Here is a 19,820-nt window from a genome sequence, read left to right as displayed (position 1 = left end):
ATACATTTTATGAACATAGATACAAAAGTTCTTACCATAATACTTACAAACTAAATCCAATAGCCTGTTAAAAAATTATTCACAATGGTCAAGTGTGATTTATTCTAGGGAAGCAAGGATTACTCATTATATGCAAATCAATAACAACAGTATGCCCAGACAACAAAATGATAAAAACGTGATGATTTTTTTATAAAAACAGGAAAGGATTCAACATTCTTTCATTATAAACACTGAGGAAACTAGGTGTACAATGTAGATAAGTCAATAATAAAGGCCTCAAAGATGAAATCATACCCCCTTATGTATAGGAAAAATCTGACAGTGTTTTCTGAGATCTAGTTTTAGACTAGGAGGTCTAAAACTTTCACTTTCACCCAACATAGTCTGTAAGTCTTGCTTTATTGGAGATAAGTGGGGTCTTCCTGTGCTTGCCAGGTAGTCTTTACTAACCTGGTACTCATTACACATCCCACTGTAGCTTGAACTAATAGCAATCCTCCTGTTTCAGCATTGACTTCCTTTTTCCACAAGCTGTGCAGAACTCCTCTCCTGTTCCACAGCACCACCACCTTCATATGACTTGGATTTAAAACTATCCTGACACCTTTAAACTATCCCAGAGGTAGATCCAGTTCTAGTAAAACTTCATCTCAAAAGCCTTTTCTAAAAGATACATGTTTGTTTTTCTTAACAATCAATATATTTTTTATTATTGTAGTTTTGAAAATGGTACTTTATATTAGTCTTTGAGTTCATAATATAACGTAGGAAAGAACTACCTTTTTTCATTATCACTTATGAAAGTCTCTGGCAAGTAATAATACTTTAATATTTGGGAAAATACAGGAAGAAAAATGTCAATTCTTTGGAAGAAGCTCTAATAAATGCCTGTTGGCAAATATAAAATTAAAAAAAAATAGGAAATACAGTTTCCTTCCTCACCTGAGGATCAACCTGGAAAGAAGAGCAATGGTTTATCTTCTTCACCCCAAGAATGTCTATAGCTGTAAGCTGCTAAGTCATTGTGGGAGCAGAAAATGTACAGCTTATGAAAAAAAAATTATTGTAAACATGAGAAAAATATCAGTCCACAAAGATCTTGGGATGTACAGCTCATTTAAACCAATGTTCATACCAAGGTAGGTGAATGCCACTCTTGATTATTTCCTACAAAGAACTGAGGGGTTCCTAAAGTGTATGGGTTATCCTGTTTGACTTCTAATGAAATTTGTACATGAGCAAGCAGAAGTGGCCACAATGACAGGTCATTACACAGTCATTTAGGAGCAAATGTCACAATAGAAAAGCTGACTCACATACAACTAAATGGTAAGCAGATCAGTTCAGAGGAAAAGAGATGAGTAGTGCGAGAACAGTAGGAGAAAGATGGATGGCAATATGAAATAGGCTTCCCCTAGACTTCTTGTTTGTTTCATACCTTGCCCTCCCTGAATTTTCAAACATAGCTAAAGTAGAATAAAAGAACTTAAAACAGCCTTTATGAATATGATAGAGGCCCTTAAAGGGGAAATGAATAAACAAACGGTGGAAGGAAATGAATACAATTGCTCAGGACATCAAAGTAGAAATAGAATTTTTCCAAATTAGGAAAATCTAAAAATTAAAAAGGAACTCAATTTGGAACCACAGAGGCAAGCTTCACCAACATCATACAAGTGATGGAATAAGGAATCCCTGGCATTGAAGACACAATAAAAGACATAGATATATTGGTTAAAGAAAAGATTAAATCTAAAAACCCCTGGCACAAAATAATGATGAAATCTGGGAAACTATAAAACAATCAAATCTAAGAATAATAGGAAGTATTTTACCGAGGAAGTAAAAAAACACAAGTCAAAGGCACAAAAAAAATTTACAAGAATCATAGAAATTTTCTCTAAAATACAGATGTCTGTTAAAGTACAAGAAACATACAGAACACCAAATGAACTGGACCAGAAAAGAAAGTCCCATTTGACATATAATAATCAAAACAATAAATGTACAGAACAAAGAAAGAATAGTAAACCTACAAGGAAAAAGAACTAAGAAACATGTAAAAGAAGAAGTACTAATATTTCACCTGACTTCTGAATGGACATTTTAAAAGACAACATCCTGGACAGATGTGCTTCCGACTCTAAGAGACTACAAATGCCAGCTCAGACTACTATGCCCAACAAAACTGTCAAGCACAGTAAATAAACACATTTCATGATATATCCAAATTTAAGCAATATTTATCTACAAATCCAGCCCTAAAGAAGGTGATAGAAGGTGAACTCCAAAAAAAGAGGTTAACTACATACAAGAAAACTCAGGGAAAAAAATAATCTCAAACTAGCTAAGTCAAAAAGGAATGCACACACACACACACACACACACACACACACACATCATCATCATCATCATCATCATCATCATCATTATCATCACCACACTGATGCACCACCACCAACAGCACTAACAACAATGATGAGAAAAGTAACAGGAATAATCATTGCAATTTGATATCTCTCAACGTCAATGGTCTCAATTTCCTAATTAAAAAAAAAGAGGCAAATACAATGGGTGTGAAAACAAGATCCATCCTTATGCTACATAAAAAGTAAAAATAAATAAATAAAAAAGAAAACCCAAAATAACAACAAAAAAGAAACACACACGCACACACACACACACACACACACACACACCAAAAAAAAAAAAACCCAAAAAACAAAAAACAAAAAACACACTTTAGTATCAAGGATAGACATCACTTCAGAGAACAGGATTTGCAATAAATATTCCAAACAAATGGACCTAAAAAAACACTGTTGCAAACCTTTTGATAGACCCTAGACCCAGGGTACTACCTTCTCGAGTGGGCGCCCCAAGAACCCAGACTCCGGTCCAGTTGATGCAAACAGCAAGAGGTTTATTGATGCAGCTGTACAGTCAGGCTCCTCTCCCTTCCAGCGAGGTTCCAGGGTCTTGGTCTGATGTCTGTGGACATAGACAGAGTCTCCAATCTGGAAGGGATGAGGCATACTAGGTGGTTTGGACTGGTACACAGCTGCCAGCGGTTTCCAGACTTGATTCTGGATGAGTTGTAGGGCCTTCAGTTGCACCTGGAGACTGGGGAATGTAGCAAAGGAGTCTATGTCAGGCCCCAACAGGTCTGCAATTGGGGGAGGGCCCCCGTAGAGGATTTCATAGGGAGTAATTCAAAGAAAGCAAGGGTGTTCCAAACCCGGAACAAGGCCATGGGGAGGAGTTCGACCCATTCTCTAGTGCCAGTCCCCATCGCTAATTTAGTGAGGGTCTCTTTGAAGGTTCTATTGGTACATTCTACCTGTCCTGAACTTTGGGGTCTATATGCACAGTGTAGTTTCCAATTCAGCCCCAATATTCTGGCCACCAACTGACTTACCTGGGAAACGAAGGCAGGGCTGTTATCTGACCCTATTACCTTGGGCAGGCCAAAACGGGGAAAAATCTCTTCTAAGATCTTCTTGACCACCACCTGTGCCGTTTCTTTCTTCGTAGGGAAAGCTTCTACCCATGTAGAGAAGATGTCTATAAAAACTAGGAGATATTTAGCTCCATATAGTCCGGATCTCAGTGAAGTCAACCTCCCAGTTTGTTCCTGGGCCGGATCCTCGAGCTCTGACTCCTTCTGGTAATGCCCGACGATTGGTATTCACCTTGGCACAGGGAACACAGGACCTCATAACCTGCTTAATCAGGGAATTTAGGTTGGTTATGAAATAGAACTGTTCTCTCTGTAAGAGCTCTCTGAGCTTTTTATGTCCTAGGTGGGTCAGGTGGTGGAGGTCAGTCACTAGCATTATAGCCATCTTTTGGGGTAGGACTGTTTTGTCCTGAAGTCTCCAAGCTCCTTCTTGTTCATCATATTGCGCCCCTATCTGTTGAACAATGTCCATATCTCTATCTGAATATTTATATCTTGGGGTTTGGGGCTGTTCTCTAGGCTCTTTTAGGATGAGTATTTGTTCACCCAGAGCAGCAGCCTTGGCTGTTTCATCAGCCATCCTATTTCCCCGAGCTACCGGGTCATCTCCTTTTTGGTGTCCCGGGCAGTGTATAATACTCAGTCTCTTGGGCAGGTGAAGGGCTTCTAAGAGATCCAGGATCTCTTGCTTGTTTTTAATGTCCTTCCCCACAGAGGTCAGCAATCCTCTTCTGCGATATATCTCCCCATGAACGTGCACAGTGGCAAACCCATACCGGCTGTCAGTATAAATATTGACTGCCCTACCTTTGGCTGTCTTCAAGTCCTGCGTGAAGGCCACTAGCTCAGCCCGCTGGGCTGAGGCCCCAAGGGTCAGGGCCCTTGTCCAGATCACGTTGGTGCTGTCCACCACTGCCGCACCTGCCCTCCGTTCCCCCTGATGTAGGAAGGTGCTTCCATCCGTATACCAGGTGCAGTCTGCATCCAGAAGTGGCTGGTTGGTCAGGTCTTCTCCAGTGCCATGGGTCTCAGTCAGCACTAGGTGGCAGTCGTGCTCTACTGCAGTTTTCTCTCCTTTCTTGGGAAGCAGGGTAGCCAGGTTGAGAGAAGCTACTGGCCCAAACCGGATCCATTCAGGGTTCAGTAACATGGCCTGGTAGTTGGTGACTCTGGTGTTTGAGAGCCATCGATCGGGGGGTTGCCAGATTACTGTCTCTATAGCATGTGGGGCCATTATTGTGAGAGGTTGCCCCAGTGTGAGTTTATCAGAGTCCTTGACTAGGGTTGCCACCACGGCTATCATGCAGAGACAAGGAGGCCATCCTGATGCTACATTATCAAGTTTCTTGGAAAAGTAGGCTACCGGTCTTTTCCAAGGGCCCAATTGTTGGGTTAGGACTCCCTTTGCTACCCCTCTTCGTTCATCAACAAATAGGGTGAATAGCTTTTTCATGTCTGGGAGGCCCAACTCGGGGGCTGACAATAAAGCCTTCTTGATGTTATCAAAGACTTGCTGTTCCTTCTCGCCCCAGGTGTAGGGATCATTGACCTTTGTGAGGGGGTATAACAGGGCTGCCATTTCTGCGAACCCGGGTATCCAAAGGCGGCAGAAGCCTGCACTCTCTAGGATCTCTCTCAGCTTCTTAGTGCTAGAGGGAGGGGGTATAAGAGCCACGGCCTGTTTACGTCCTTCAGTTAGCCATCTCTGGCCCTTATGTAGAAGGTACCCCAAGTAAGTCACCTCCTGCTGACAGATCTGGGCTTTCTTGGCTGAAGCCCAGTATCCTAGTTCCCCTAGTCTCTTTAGCAAGGCCCCAGTACCTTGGAGGCATTCCTGTTCTGTCTTGCTGCCAGGAGCAGATCATCCACGTACTGGAGAAGGGTCAGGTTTGGGTGGTTGACACGGAAATCTGCTAAGTCCTGGTGCAGAACTTCGTCAAAAAGGGTGGGGGAATTTTTCAATCCCTGTGGCTGTCTGGTCCAGGTCAGCTGCCCTGAGAATCCAGACTCCAGATCTTTCCATTAAAAGGCAAAAAGGATCTGGCTCTGAGGGCTCAATCTCAAGCAGAAAAAGGCATCTTTTAAATCAAGTACGGTGTACTAGACATGTCCTGGGGGCAGGGTGCTGAGCAAATTGTAAGGTTTATGTACAGTAGGATGAATGTCCTCAGTCCTTTTGTTTACCTCTCTCAGGTCCTGGACCAGGCTATAATCATTGGTGCCAGGTTTCTTGACTGGCAGCAGAGGGGTATTCCATGCTGATTGGCAGGGCTTCAAAATGTCCAATTATAAGAGTCTCTGGATGTGAGGCCTTATACCCTCTTTTGCCTCCTTGGCCATAGGATATTGGTAGATGTACACGGGGGTGGTAGTAGGCTTTAAAGTTATCACCAGCAGTGGCTGCTGGGTGGCCAGTCCCATTCCTGCTATTTCTGCCCATGCCAAGGGGTAGTTGGTGAGCCATTTGGGGTCCATTCAGAGAGATTTTGGAGGGGCTTCATGTAGCTGGTGCTCATCCTCCAGACTCAGGGTTAGTACCTGGAGAGGCTGACCCTTTGGGTTTATAATGGAGGCTCCCTTTTCTTGGAAGTGAATTTGGGAAGTGAATATCTCTTCCCAGCAGTGGGTATGGACAGTCTGGTACCAGCAAGAATGAGTGAGTAACTTTTCTGGTGGATAAGTGGACCTCTCTCTCTGAAGTCCATTTATATAGTCTTCCCCCAGTGGCCCCCTGGACCCATGATGTTTTGGAGCTCAGAGGACCCTTGGTCTGGGTAAGAACCAAATGTTGGGCCCCTGTGTCAACCAGGAACGTCACCGGTTGGCCTCCCACTTTAAGAGTTACCCGGGGCTCAGGGGGAGGCTTTTCACCCTGACTCACCTAATCTTCTTCCAAGGACAGTACCGGGACAGGCTTGCATGTTTTTGTCTCCTGGACATGGACTGGACATTCCTTGGCCCAGTGTCCCTTTTCTTTGCAACAGGCACATTGGTCCTGTTCCAGCAGCGGCCTCCTCCTGTTTCCCAGGTTCCTATTCTGCCTAGGCTTATTCTGCTCTGTCCCTGAGACTACGGTGGCCAGGATTTTAGACAATTCTTTATTTCTCTTTCTGTCTCTTAAGTTCTCTCTCTGTTCTTGATCCCTATGCAGCTTTTCCTCCCTTTGCTCCTGCTCTTTGCATAGCCTTTCCTCCTTCTCCTCTGGTGTCTCTCTTTTGTCGAAAATCTTTTCAGCTTCTCTTACTAGGTCTGGCAAGGTATACCCCTGGGGTCCTTCCAACCACTGTAGCTTAGTGCAGATGTTGGGGGCCGATTGTCCAATGAAGGACATTATGACCTCGGCCTGCCTGTCAGGTGCCTGGGGGTTGAAGGGAGTATACATGCAGTATCCCTCCATTAATCTCTCTAGAAACCCTGCTGGAGTTTTCTGACCCTTGTACTATACACACGTACCTTAGCCAAATGGGTGGGGCATCTACCTGCCCCTTTGAGACCCGCCAGGAGAATCTGGCGATAGAGAGGAAGTCACTCCCTACTGCGAGGGGTATTGAAGTCCCAGTCAGGGTGTGTCAAGGGGAAGGCTTCCTCGATCTCATTTGGTAGTTGAGTGGACCTGCCATTGTCCCCCGGCACATTCTTACGAGCCTCTAGGATGACATGCTGTCTCTCTTCGGTTGTAAGGCGGGCCTGTAAAAGTCAGGGGGCAGCCAGGGCTGAAGGGACAAGGGGAGTGGGAGTGTGCGGATCAGGAGTTAGGGGTATAAGTGGAGTTTGGGAAGGGGGAAGTGGAGGTCGGGGTCCCAGTGTTGCTGGGGTGGGTGAAGCAATGAGGAATGGCTTCACCCAGGCAGGTGGGTCTCTGGTCAAACTCTCCCAGACTGAAATGTAAGGTACTTGATCTGGGTGTCCGTGTGGTCCATGGTCAAAGACTCAAGCTTTCACCTGCAGAATGACATCAACGAACAGCCTTGCTCCCTGGGAAGGAGAGACACTCCGTCCATCTCCTTCCTCCAGATCACTCTGGATGAGACCTCCAGAGTGGGGACCCAGGGACGTCTGAGCATGTCTGCTCCCCTCACAGGTCCCAATGCTCAGATACGGGTCCTGCACAGGCACAGAATACAGATGCCAAATCGACCAGACAAAGGACAAGAACACAACACAAAACATAGATCGAGCTTGCTTTTACCTCCAGCTGGCCCCAGAGTGGGGGTCCAGGGGCACCCCAAGATCTCGGTGGGACCTCCAAATGATAGACCCTAGACCCAGGGTAATACCTTCTCGAGTGGGTGCCCCAAGAACCCAGACTCCGGTCCACTTGCAAACAGCAAGAGGTTTATTGATGCAGCTGTACAGTCAGGCTCCTCTCCTCCCAAGAGCAAGAGTCACACCTACTGTAGTCACATAGGTACTTTTAAAGGAAAAAAAACCACACAAAGCCATAAGATTACAATTCCCATGCAATTTCATTCAAATTGGTTCATGTCTAGGGGCTAATTTCACAAGATCATAGCCTAATCACAGGGTAGGTACAATCACGTCCATATGCACATTTTTCTCAATACCTCAAGGGGGGGTATCAGGGCGGGAGTGAAGGTTACACAAAGGTTACAGTGGTCTTTCCTGAAACACTTGCAATTATCCCAGTCACAGTTGAACAACATATCTTAACAGAAATCTCCATACATTGTGGTAAGGGTGGTTGAGTAATGGCTGAGACAGTCTTCCCTTGGAACTAGCTTTTTAGTTTCTCATTCTCCTGGGGCTTGGGGGGTGTAAGCCTGAAGGGTTAGGGTCTTTCACTTTTTTATATCTGACAAAAAAGACTTCAAACCTAAACAAATCACAAGAGATAAGGAAGAACACTACATACTCATCAAAGGAAAATTTACCAAGAAGAATTTCAAGTCATAACATCTATACTCCAAACAAAAGAAACAGTACTACAGTAAAAATCACATACTGAGCCTCACACACTGATAATTGGAGACTTTAGTGACATACTGTCACCAATAAACAAGTCATTCAGACAAAATCTAAGCAAATGTATGAACTAAGTGACAGTGTAAACCAAAAGAACTTAACAGATATTTACAAAACATTTCAGCCAAACAGAAGAATATACCTTCTTCTTAGCACTTCATGGAAATTTCTACATAATTGACCACATATTTGGATACAAACCATGTCTCAACAAATCAAATAAAATAGAAATAACAGCCTGTATCATATAAATCAATTAAAACTGGATATCAACAGGAACAGAAAAGCAGGAAACTTACAAACTTACAGATTTATAGTCATAGAAACTGAACAAAACTCTACTGAACAAAAAAATGGGACCAGAAAGAAATTAATAATTTCTATAATTGAATGCTTATGACTACCCAACATCCCCAGTCTTATGGGAAAACAGGAAAGCAGTTTTAAGTGTATAGCACTAAGTTCCTACATTAAAAACAAAACAAAAACAAAAACTGAGATCTCATAATAGCAATTTAACAACATTCTTGAAAGCTTTAGAACTTTTTCAGGAGGAAATGACACCCAAAAAGAGTAGACAACAAGAAAAAATCAAACTCAGGCTGAAATTTTAAAAAAGATAGAAACAAAGGAAATAATACAAAGAATCAATGAAACAAAGAGTTGGTTCTTTGAGAAAATTTGTAAGATTAAATTAAATTAAATTAAAATCAGTAAGATTAGCAAACCCTTATCCAAATTAACTAATGGCAGAGAGAGAAGACCAAATTATCAAATTTAGAAATGAAAACAGACACTGAGGAAATCAAGCGAATAATAAAGTCATACTTTCATGGCAAATCTAAAATAAATGGATAATTTTCTCAATACATAATACTCATCAAAGTCAAATCAAGTAGACACAATTTAAACAGATCTTTAAGTTTAGTGAAATAGAAGTAGCCAGTACCAGTCTCTCAACCAAAAACATAAGCCTAGTGCAGAATTCCATCAGACTTTCAAGAAGAGTTAATGCCATTACTTCTCAAATTATTCAACAGAATAGAAACAGATGGAACATTGCCCAGCTTATTTTATGAGGCCACAAATACCTAGGAATCCAAATCAAATAAAGACCCAAGAAAGAAAACAAATTACAGATTAATTTTCCTTATTAACATAGATGCAAAAATAATAAAATACTTGCCAGCTGAATGAATCCATGAATATACCAAAAGGATCACCCACCATGATCAAGTAGGCTTCATGCCAGAGATGCAGAAATGGTTCAACATACATAATCGATAAATGCAATTCACCATATAAAATTGTAGTAAAAAACACGTGGTTATCTCATTAGTTATAGAGAAACCCTTTGATGAAATCAAAGTGCCCTTCATGATAAAAGTATTGGAGAGATTAGGCATATAAGGTACATATCTAAGTAGAATAAAGGCAATTTACAGCAAGCACATAGCAAATATCAACTTAAAAGGAAAAAAAACCTCAAATTAATTCCACTAAAATCAGGAAGAAGACAATGTTGTCCACTCTCTCAACACATTTTCATTATAGTATTTGTAACCTTAGCTAGGAAAATAAGACAACTGAAGGAGATCAGGGGGATAAAACTGGAAAGGAAGAAGTCAAAGTATCTTTAATTGTCCACAATATAATGGTATACCTAAGTTACTTGAAATTTTACCAGGAAAATGCTACAACTGACAAGCATATTCAGGAAAGTAGAGGCTGCCAGATCTCTGAGTTTGAGGACAAACTGATCTACAGAGAAAAATCCAGAACAACCAAGCTTAGGCAATGAAAAAACCATCAAAAGCAGAAAGCTGGTGAAAATGTATTTGAATGGGGATGGGTGGGGGGGGCATGTTCCAGCCCCAGCAAGCAGACGAACTTGGCAACTTTGGCCACATGGTTCTGTCTTTAGAGTCAAAAATGCAAGAAAGGGTTTATGGAATCTTCCACCATAGCTAATGAAAGCTGTTGAGACCAGGCATGTGTCAGGGGTGTCCCTGCGTAGAGGTCTAAACAAGCCAATGTGTGAGTCTGTGAAGGTGAAACCTAGATTGCTTTGGAGATCCCAAAATTTCAGAGATGACAGAGTCATGGGATACCTGTAGAGGAATTCTGCTAACAGGGAGTGGAAACAGCCCAAGAAAAAGATGTGTGTTGCAATCAATATAGCTAAAAGGAGTTAGAGAGAGATCTAAAGAGTGCTTTGACATTAGACATGGAGATACAGAGTTTGGAGTTTTCCCAACTGGCTTTTGGTCTTTCTTTGGTCCAGTATTTCCTCATTATGTCCACTTTCCTTCCTTTTAGTACAGTAATGTTTATCTTATGTCATTATATGTTAGAAGCATGTGATCTACTTTTTCATTTTGATTTTACAGGGGATTACAGTTAAGTGATTGTATGAATCTCAAAAGAGACTTTGAACTTTGTACTTTTAAAGAGTGCTGATATTGTGATAGACAATAGGGACTTTTGAAAAAGGATTAAACAAATTTTTCATTATGATATGGTTATAAACCTATGAGAGCCAGAGAGTGGAATGGGGTGCTATGAATGAAAATGACACTCATATACCCATAGGAAGTGACCCTATTAGGACTTGTGACCATGCTGGAGTAGGTGTAGCATTGTTTGAGGAAATGCGTCAGTAGGGGTGGGCTTTAAAGTGGTGCTCAAGCCAGGCCCAGTGTCTCTCTCTTTTCCTTCTGCCTGTTGATCTAGACATAGAAATCTTAGCTTCTTACCATGTTTGCCTCTGAGCTGTCATGTTTTCTGCCATAATAATAATGGACTAAACCTCTGAACCTGTAAGCCAGCCCCAACTAAACATTTTCCTATATAAAAGGGGCTGAGGTTATGGTGTCTCTTCACAGAAATAAAACCCCATGACACTTCAATTGGACATATAACCAAATGATGTTTCATCTTACCATATAGACACTTGCTCAACCATTTTCATATCTATTCTATTCATAATAGCTACAAATTGAAAAGAAGCAAGTGTCACTCAACAGATGAAAAGATAAAGAAAATGTTGCACATTTATACAATGAAGTATCACTCAGCATTAAAACAATGACATCATGAAATTTGCAGGCAAAAGGGTAGAATTAGAAAAAAAAAAAAAGGCATCCTTATATGAGGTTTCACTGACCCAGGAAGACAAACCTTTTCCTTCTTCAACCATCATCAGAGGAGCTTCCTCATGCAGCAGATGTGAACAAATATAGAGATACATAGCCAAACATTATACAGAGAGAGAGAGAGCCCTTGGAACATTCGGTCATAAATGGTCCTTACTGATCATGGCTCAGGTAACCCTGCAGAAGAGAAGGCAGAAAGAATGTAAGAGCCAGAGGGGATGGAGCATATCAAGAAAACAAGAACCTCAACTCAACATGAGCAAAGCACATAGGCACTCACAGAGACTGAGCAATTTGTATAGAGCCTGCTAAGGTCTTCACCAGGTCCTCTGCATTTATAATATGGCTTTTGGTTTAGTGTTTTTATGGGATTCCTGAGTGGGTCTCTGACACTTGTGCCTTCTCTTGGTCTCTTTTCTTTTTCTTTGTCTGTCTTTTCCAACATTGATGTGGTAGTTTTTGTTTTATATTACTATATTCTATTTTATTGTAGCCAAAAATAAGTGAAGGAATAAAAACCTAGCCACTAGGATCAAGGTTAACATGAACTGTCATACCTTCTGGGAGAGGGAAAATCAGTCTTTGCCAGTGGAGTAGCACTGGCTGTATCAACCATTACAGGACATACATGTCAAGAGAAGTTGACCAACAAATAGTGGACTCCACTGGTTTTTTTTTTTGTGTGTGTGTTTTTATTTGGTAACAGTTTGATGGGGCTTATTGTTTGTTTGTTTGTTTTCTTTATGGGTGCTTTTGTAGTTTGTTTTCTAAGTTTTGGGAGTTTTGATGTATTGAGTGTTTGGTTTGTTAACTTAAAGTTGGGCTGGTATCAAGATGAAGAAGATATGGAAGAACTTAGAGTAGGGGAAGAATATGATTAAAATATATTTAAAATTATTTAAGATAATAATGTATATATACTGTGTCCATGGAAAAATTCTATTGCAACATTAGACTGTCAGTTACTGGAAGTTGACATGACTATAATTGAAAAACTCATTTTCCAGTCTGTTCCTCATCCTCTTCATGTGAGATGAGTTAAGCTCTGGAGCTATATAGTAGCAGTTAGACTGCAGATCTCTTTCTTGAATGGATAATGTCCCAATAATTTAAATTTGTATTAAAGTTCAGAACTTTCAGATCTGGGTGACTGATACCAGCCCTGAGATGCAAGTCTAAAATAGGGCTTATCTGGAAGCAACTATTATTGGAAATAATAAAAAAAAGACCTTTCCTAAGTTGTACTGAGTTCAGTGTAAGAAAAGAGAAAATGGAATTTTTCTTTAAACACAAGCAATGTTAAGTCTTGTTTTGCTAAAAGCAGTTTCGATCCCAGAGGGATTCCACAAAGGACAATATTCTCTGAATTGTATTTGAAAAGTCTAATCATCTTTATAAAAAAATTAATTTCTTCATGTTTATGTTTGTATGTGCACATGTGTGCTGGTGCTCTTGATGGCCAGAAGAGGGCACAAGAACAATTAAAGAAAAGGATGCTATGAATTTAAGAGGAAGAGAAGGGAGGGGGGACATAGGAGGAGTTGAAATAAGGAAAGAGAAGGGAAGAAATGATGTAATTAATTTTAATTTAAAAATTTAGAAAAAGAAACTATTCAATGAGAAAATTGGAAAATTGTTTTCACTCTGTCGCACTCATAGGCCAGCAATGAACATATGCAGTGTCTTAAACAGTTCTTGTGGCTTTTAAATCATTATAGACATTTTTGTTGTCTTTTGGTTTAGCAGATATTTTTCTATAATATAATTAATTTAATTATCTCTGTGTTATACTTGGCAGAAAAATTGTGAAACAAGTTGTTCCAAAGATCAGTTTCAGTGTTCCAATGGTCAATGCCTTTCAGCAAAATGGAAGTGTGATGGACATGAAGACTGTAAATATGGAGAAGATGAGAAAAACTGTGAACCAGGTAAAATGAGAGCAGAATATCCAACTTAGTGGTTGTTTTTAACTTGATAGAATTTAAACCAAGGTGTTTTGTCCAGAAAACTGTGGCATAAGCACAAAGTGTACTGGCTTTTAGAGATCAATTGGAGTATTTGTGAATATGCTCTTTGAGTGCTTTTCCAATTTTTTAAAGTCATTTTGGCAGGTAAAACCATTACTTCTGTAGGGGATCCAAGAGTCTGTCTTGGAATTGGCATCCATTATTACAAATTGAAATTTGTTTCAACTGTGTGATCAGGTTTTCAATCATAGAAGGTGAGTTTCTGAAAAAGATAGCAGCAGTTGGATGGGCCAGCTGAGAAGCAAACAGATATATATTTTTTATTTATGTCTCATACCATGTCAAGTGGAAATTAGAAAGTCATGGAGGATATAGAAAAATTATTTAGTTCATATGTTTCTATTTCTTAAAAATGGTTCTAAAATATGTTCATTAAACGTAGAATAATTATCAAGATGTTTAAATTGCACTGTTTTATAGGAAAACAAACACAAAAACAAATACCTACTGCCATCCATATACAGGCACAAATGCATAGTCTTGGGAGACAAGGCCCTAGAAACAACTTACTCACTGCCATGAACTCTGCTCAAGCTATGATCCATCTTTCTTTCCACCTCCAGATGTATTCTTAGTCATTGTATCTACCAGATTATCTCGGCAAAACTGTTGTATAAGAGAATTGAAACTCAAGGGAGCCTTTTACACCTTTGTCTAAGCAATTAGTCCTCAGTGTGATGGTAAAGTAATTTAGGTCACCTCATTATCAGACATAAGGTCAAACACTGGAAGTCTCAATAAAAGCATTAGAATCCAAATCTATAGGCAAAATATAGCTATCATAAATTATATGATAATTAATTAAAACTGGGATATGTCAGTAATTTATCCAATTAATAACTCTGCTTAAGGAAAAAAAAACACTGATGGACAGTGGTGGTGCACACATTTAATCCTAGAACTCAAGAGGCAGAGGCAGAAATATCTCTGAATTCAAGGCCACCCTGGTCTATAGAATGTGTTCCAGGACAGCCAGGGCTACACAGAGAAACTCTGTCTCAAAATAAATAAATAAACAAACAAACAAATAAATAAATAAATAAATAAATAGATAGACAGATAAATAAATAAATAAATAAATAAATAGATAAATAAATAAATAATAAAGAAAGAAAGAAGAAGAAAGAAATACTGTAAATTCTACACTATTGGTTAACTACACAAATGCTGTCTTTAAGTCTGAAGACAAAAGGTTCAAATGGGTATCTCATGCCAATATTTTCACAATATTTCACATATATATATGCACTTCCTCAAGGCTACTTAATGCTTTGCAGTTTTGAAAGTAGACATCTTTGAGATAATTTAAAATTTGAGAAACTCACTTAACTCTTCATTAACAACGGAATAAGATCTCAATAATTTTTCTTGTTTATTTAGTCTATTGTGTTAAATCCTTACTTCACAGCCAATTACATCCTATATATAACAAAACAATAGTGTAAATCACAATTTAAATGGCCCTTAATCCTAGTTATTGAACCTTTTTAAAATATCATAATCTCATCATAGTCTGTCCATGAATTCATATTTGCATATGCTTTTATATATTTTACCTTCTGAATCAGTTATTCTTTTTTGCTATATCTAAACTTCAGCTTTATAATTGTTTAGCCTTCCCTGCTTGCTCATCAAGTGAATATATGTGTGCCAGTGGAGGATGTCTGTCAGCATCTTTGAAATGTAATGGAGAACCTGACTGTGTTGATGGTTCAGATGAGGTAAAACTATCATTCCATTAAAGTTTTGAATTGCATGAACTGGGGTTGAAAGAGCAAAAGCAATAAAAATAAGCAAAATTTTGACTATCAGAACTGTCTCAAATTCTATGCAGCTATATGTTATATATGAATATAACACATAGATGGACCTTCATTCTATCTGTATACTAAAACACTTTATTACTTGTAGAGGTTGTGTTCATGAAGGCAAAATAAGATGACTCTCACTCTATAGCAAACACCAACTATTGTGAATTTCATGGTTAGACTGCATGTGATTCCATCAACATTAATGAAGACACTGCTTTCCCATTGTGTTTGAACAGATGGACTGTGTGATAGAATGCAAGGAAGATCAGTTTCGATGTAAAAATAAAGCATACTGTATTCCAATTCGGTGGCTGTGTGATGGAGTTTATGACTGTGTGGATGGAAGTGATGAAGAGAACTGTGGCAGAGGTAAGATGGTGGTGGTGGTGTGCATGTGCTTATAAATGAGAGCATGGAAGTAGAGTTGCTCGATAGTGTCTATAGGATATGCAAAGGATAGGATTTATGAATAATTCTTTCTAGTTCCATTCCATAATACCTTGCAGTAAATAAATAAAATCCACAAAATTTTGAAACAGAATGTAAGTCCAAACTATGCACAATGGGAGAAAACTCACTCAGATGCAAGAGTTTAGAGTACCTAATGGCAGACTGTCTCCAGGAAAGAAACCAAGTCAGTGATAAAATGAGAGGTATAGAGGACACAGCCTCTATGGTAGGGTGGGGGCACACAGTCTCTGAAGAGGCTGCAGGCTCTGTAGAAACAAGATGCATGTTGTGTTGAGACTTGGAGAGTTTTTATGGCTATGGGACACAGTCTCTATAGAGAGAGGACACAGCATCCATAAAAGAAATGTTTCTAGAAGCATGATTGCACAAGTGTTCTCTGTGTCCTACCACTGTGTCCCTTCTACGTGGCTTTTCTTTCTCTGAGGGAACAGGAAGATCACATGGGTTACTGGATTACACATAGTTGCTACCTGTATGATATGTAGCTTGTAGTTTGTGCCAGAGATTTTCTTGTTTCCATGTTGTTGAGAAGATGACTTGTACTTTTTTTCAGTCTGGAAGATGATTTCCAATTTTTGCTTGCAATATTTTGTAGCTGTGTGAAGACCATTTTTTTGAAACTATTTTTGACTATATATCACAACATTAAAAATAGGTAGTTGTTACTGTAAGTGAATGAGAATTAGAAAGAAATGTGCTGAACGTTACACAACTTGCATTTTTATATTATTTTGTTTGTTTGTTTATTTCAGTGCAATGTTTTGTAACTAGATCACAGCTTTCTCTCAATGGACTTTACATTTCAACATCTAGAACATGATTAGCAGAGATGATACCACCACAGGCTCCCAAGTATTTTAAAACACTTTCAGTATTTGCATAGTTAAAATATTTCTGTTTCTTTAGTAGATCAAGTGTTTATGATCAAATAGCTTCTCCATATTAAACCTGATAATGTCTTTATTTAGGAGAACTTTCAGTTCACCTCAGAATCTGCACTGCAGTATAGAGAACAAAGAACGTATAAACTTCTGAAATAACTCTGTCTTCAGTTGACCTCACACTCTTTGCCGTTGATCTTTCTAGAGACAAGAGTCACCTGGATCACATGGTAGCACCAAATCACCAACAATCTCATATAAAAGGCTCTGTGATTATGGTTTAGTTGGTAGATAATCCATTCAGGGCTCAAAATCAGCCCTTGCTCTGGTGTAGGTAGAGGTCTAGTTGTGTTTCTGGAACATGGCCTGAGTAGACACCTGTGCAAACCATTTGTGGCTGCCAGGGCTGCCTTGTTCCTGCCAATCCTTACTGTATGTTAGATACTCATGTACCATTGCTCCATTATATGGCATCCTGCGCAAACGGGAATTGCAAGTATCTTTCACACTGAGATGGGTTCTCCTCAATGCTTCATTGATGGAAGACAGAGTTGAGAGCCTTTCATATGATCACTTACAAATTTGACAAAGCCGCATCTGCCCTATCTACTCACAGGTCTAACTTCTCTAGGGCTCTTTCCATCTAGTTGATTATGTTCAGTTGAAGTATCATGGTGACTAAGGTATTTATTCTTGAATTTATATTCCTTAAGGAGATACAATGTTTACAACTTTATTATTTAATTTAATCTGAGGAAGTAACTTTGGTATTGATAAATATTTCTCAAAACTTTAAGGAAATATAAAGCCAAAATAAACCTCCCTTATGTTACAGTTGATGTCCTGTCACTTTGAAATGGTACACTTCGACTAACAAATGTTATCCTAGGAGTCAAGGAAGCTGTGTGTGTGTGTGTGTGTGTGTGTGTGTGTGTGTGTGTGTGTGTGTGTAATGTATCAGTACATTAAGTAAAGAGGATAAGAGCAAATGATCTTAATTCTGATACCCAGCATCCATATAAAGCCCAGGTGTTTGTATACCTGCAAGACCAGTGTTGGGGGGACAGAGATAACTAACTCTCAGGAGCTTGTGGCCCAGGCATTCCAGTCAAGATGGTGAGCTACAGGTCCAGTGAGAGACTCTTTCTCAAGGGGCTAGCTGTAGGGCAATAGAGGAAGATGTCAAGCTCACTTCTGGCTCTAATATTGCACGCACAGCTGAATATACCCCCCCCCCCAACACACACACACACAAGGTTAAGGTTCAGTATGACACATTTTTTCAGTGACTCAGCTTTGGTTACTTAGTTTCCAAGAATAATATTCCAAATATGATGGAATTAACAACAACATTTGTATTTTAAAAGATAGACTCTATGGTCCTAACAAACCTGATGTTTATGGCAGCCTGAACTTTCATTCTTTGTTCTAATTGATCTGGCATCTGTGGAAAAAAAAAAGATTTATAGTATTCTTTTAGCAAACATAAGCTCAAAGTAAGGAAACTATGTGTTTTGTAAAATATTATCACATATCAAAACTTCTCTCAACCTAAACCAAGATGAGAACTATCAGTGGTTGTTTTCTGTGTGATCCTCTTGACCAGTTTTCTTGGGTAGCTGTGAGAAGCTGTGAGCAGCACAGTTAGAGTTTACATATGTCATTGCTAAGCTTTGTATTATGTTTTCTATTTTTCTGTTCATCATCTGGTGAATTGATCACAAATATACCTAGCAAACTCGAATGTTAATCTATACAATTTCTTTAAATTGTAGCCACTGTGTTGCTTTTGTGTGCCTCATGTCATTTGAGAATGAAGCATTTTAATGGATTCAGGATGCCAAGAGTCCTCTGATGCATGGTTTGAAATATAAATTCTTTATGGTACAGTCTGAAGTCATTAGTAGGTTATCACAAAAACCTTTAGCTTGCTGTTACAATTATAATTAAATTTATATTTCTATCTTTAATAAAAAACAGTGCTGTGCCCAACACTCTTCTGGGCATATATAAATAAAATGATATGTAATTCAATAGTGTAGAAAGATCACTTTTCCTTTTAACAGCACTGAATGCTATAAATAGAATTTTTTAAGATAAAATGTGTCAAGAGTTCATAACTGTGTCTGAATTTAATTTGTCACAAAATACTGCATGCAATGAGATTAATAATTTAAACCATTATTATCCAAAAATTTTTGACTCTACTGTATGATTTTGAATTAAAGCAATGCATACTTGAACCCTATATTCATGTGATCTCTGTCTCTCTCTTCCTCCCTCCCTCCCTCCTTCTGTCTTCTCTCCTCCCTTCTCCTCCCCATTCTACTTCTCCTTCTTCTTCCTTTTGGAAACACAGTCTATCTAGGTATCGATTGCCCCCAAATCAAGTACTATTGCCTCAGTTGTTCCAGTGGTGGAGTTAACGTATATACCATAGCACAAAGAGTGTGTTTACATTCCCTTTAACAGTAAAGTCACTTTGTATTGTTTTCAGGGAAAATAGTAAATGCTTATATATTAGATAATATGAGTTTTGGTAATTGAGATTACTTTTAGATTGCAGCAATTTAGAGCTCAGCATTGCTGACACTTGAAATAAAGTAGCATTTCAGGATCCTGTGGAGTTTGAAGCCTTATGCTGTGAATGTCAACTAGTCAACTCTCTGACTAATTGAGAGCCTGTCTTTCTATGTGTCTTAGAATTCTGTGGTTCTAAAATGTGGCAGATGTAAGCAGAACCAGTCCTATTTTTGTAATTTTGCAGAAATTCTTAGCCCCTGTTTTAAGTGTCACTCAAATTTCTGAACAATAAAACTGTAAATATCTTCCTCTAAGCATGTCTACAATTGATCACATCAGATCGTTTCTAAAGTCAATTATATGAAATCTGCCAAGTTCCCATCATACAATGAACTTGTTTTGTAAATCACAACAGGCATAAAAATCATGAGCATTTCTTACCAGGAAAATAGGCTGATTTGTTCATCTTAGTTCTGAATTTATATCTCTGTGATGTATTACTGGGT

The 19,820-nt window shown here is 39.1% G+C and overlaps 1 protein-coding gene across 5 annotated transcripts in view; it reads left to right on the top strand.

Moving 5' to 3' along the window:
• The window catches only part of Lrp1b (LDL receptor related protein 1B), a 1,950,932-nt gene that overhangs the window by 1,783,387 nt on the left and 147,725 nt on the right, over nucleotides 1-19,820 (top strand). For all 5 annotated transcript variants that reach the window (XM_052726598.1, XM_052726596.1, XM_052726595.1 and 2 more), the window contains 3 exons: nucleotides 13,400-13,529; nucleotides 15,243-15,349; nucleotides 15,676-15,808. In XM_052726598.1, the coding sequence (XP_052582558.1) occupies nucleotides 13,400-13,529; nucleotides 15,243-15,349; nucleotides 15,676-15,808 (370 nt within the window). The remainder of the gene's footprint in view (nucleotides 1-13,399; nucleotides 13,530-15,242; nucleotides 15,350-15,675; nucleotides 15,809-19,820) is intronic.

Source organism: Peromyscus californicus, unplaced genomic scaffold (genome assembly GCF_007827085.1).
Source record: "Peromyscus californicus insignis strain IS unplaced genomic scaffold, ASM782708v3 Scaffold_7__1_contigs__length_154581171, whole genome shotgun sequence".
In the NCBI taxonomy this organism is placed as follows: Eukaryota; Metazoa; Chordata; class Mammalia; order Rodentia; family Cricetidae; genus Peromyscus; species Peromyscus californicus.
Note: the sequence above shows the minus strand (reverse complement) of the source record. Positions and strands in the feature narration are given on the sequence as shown.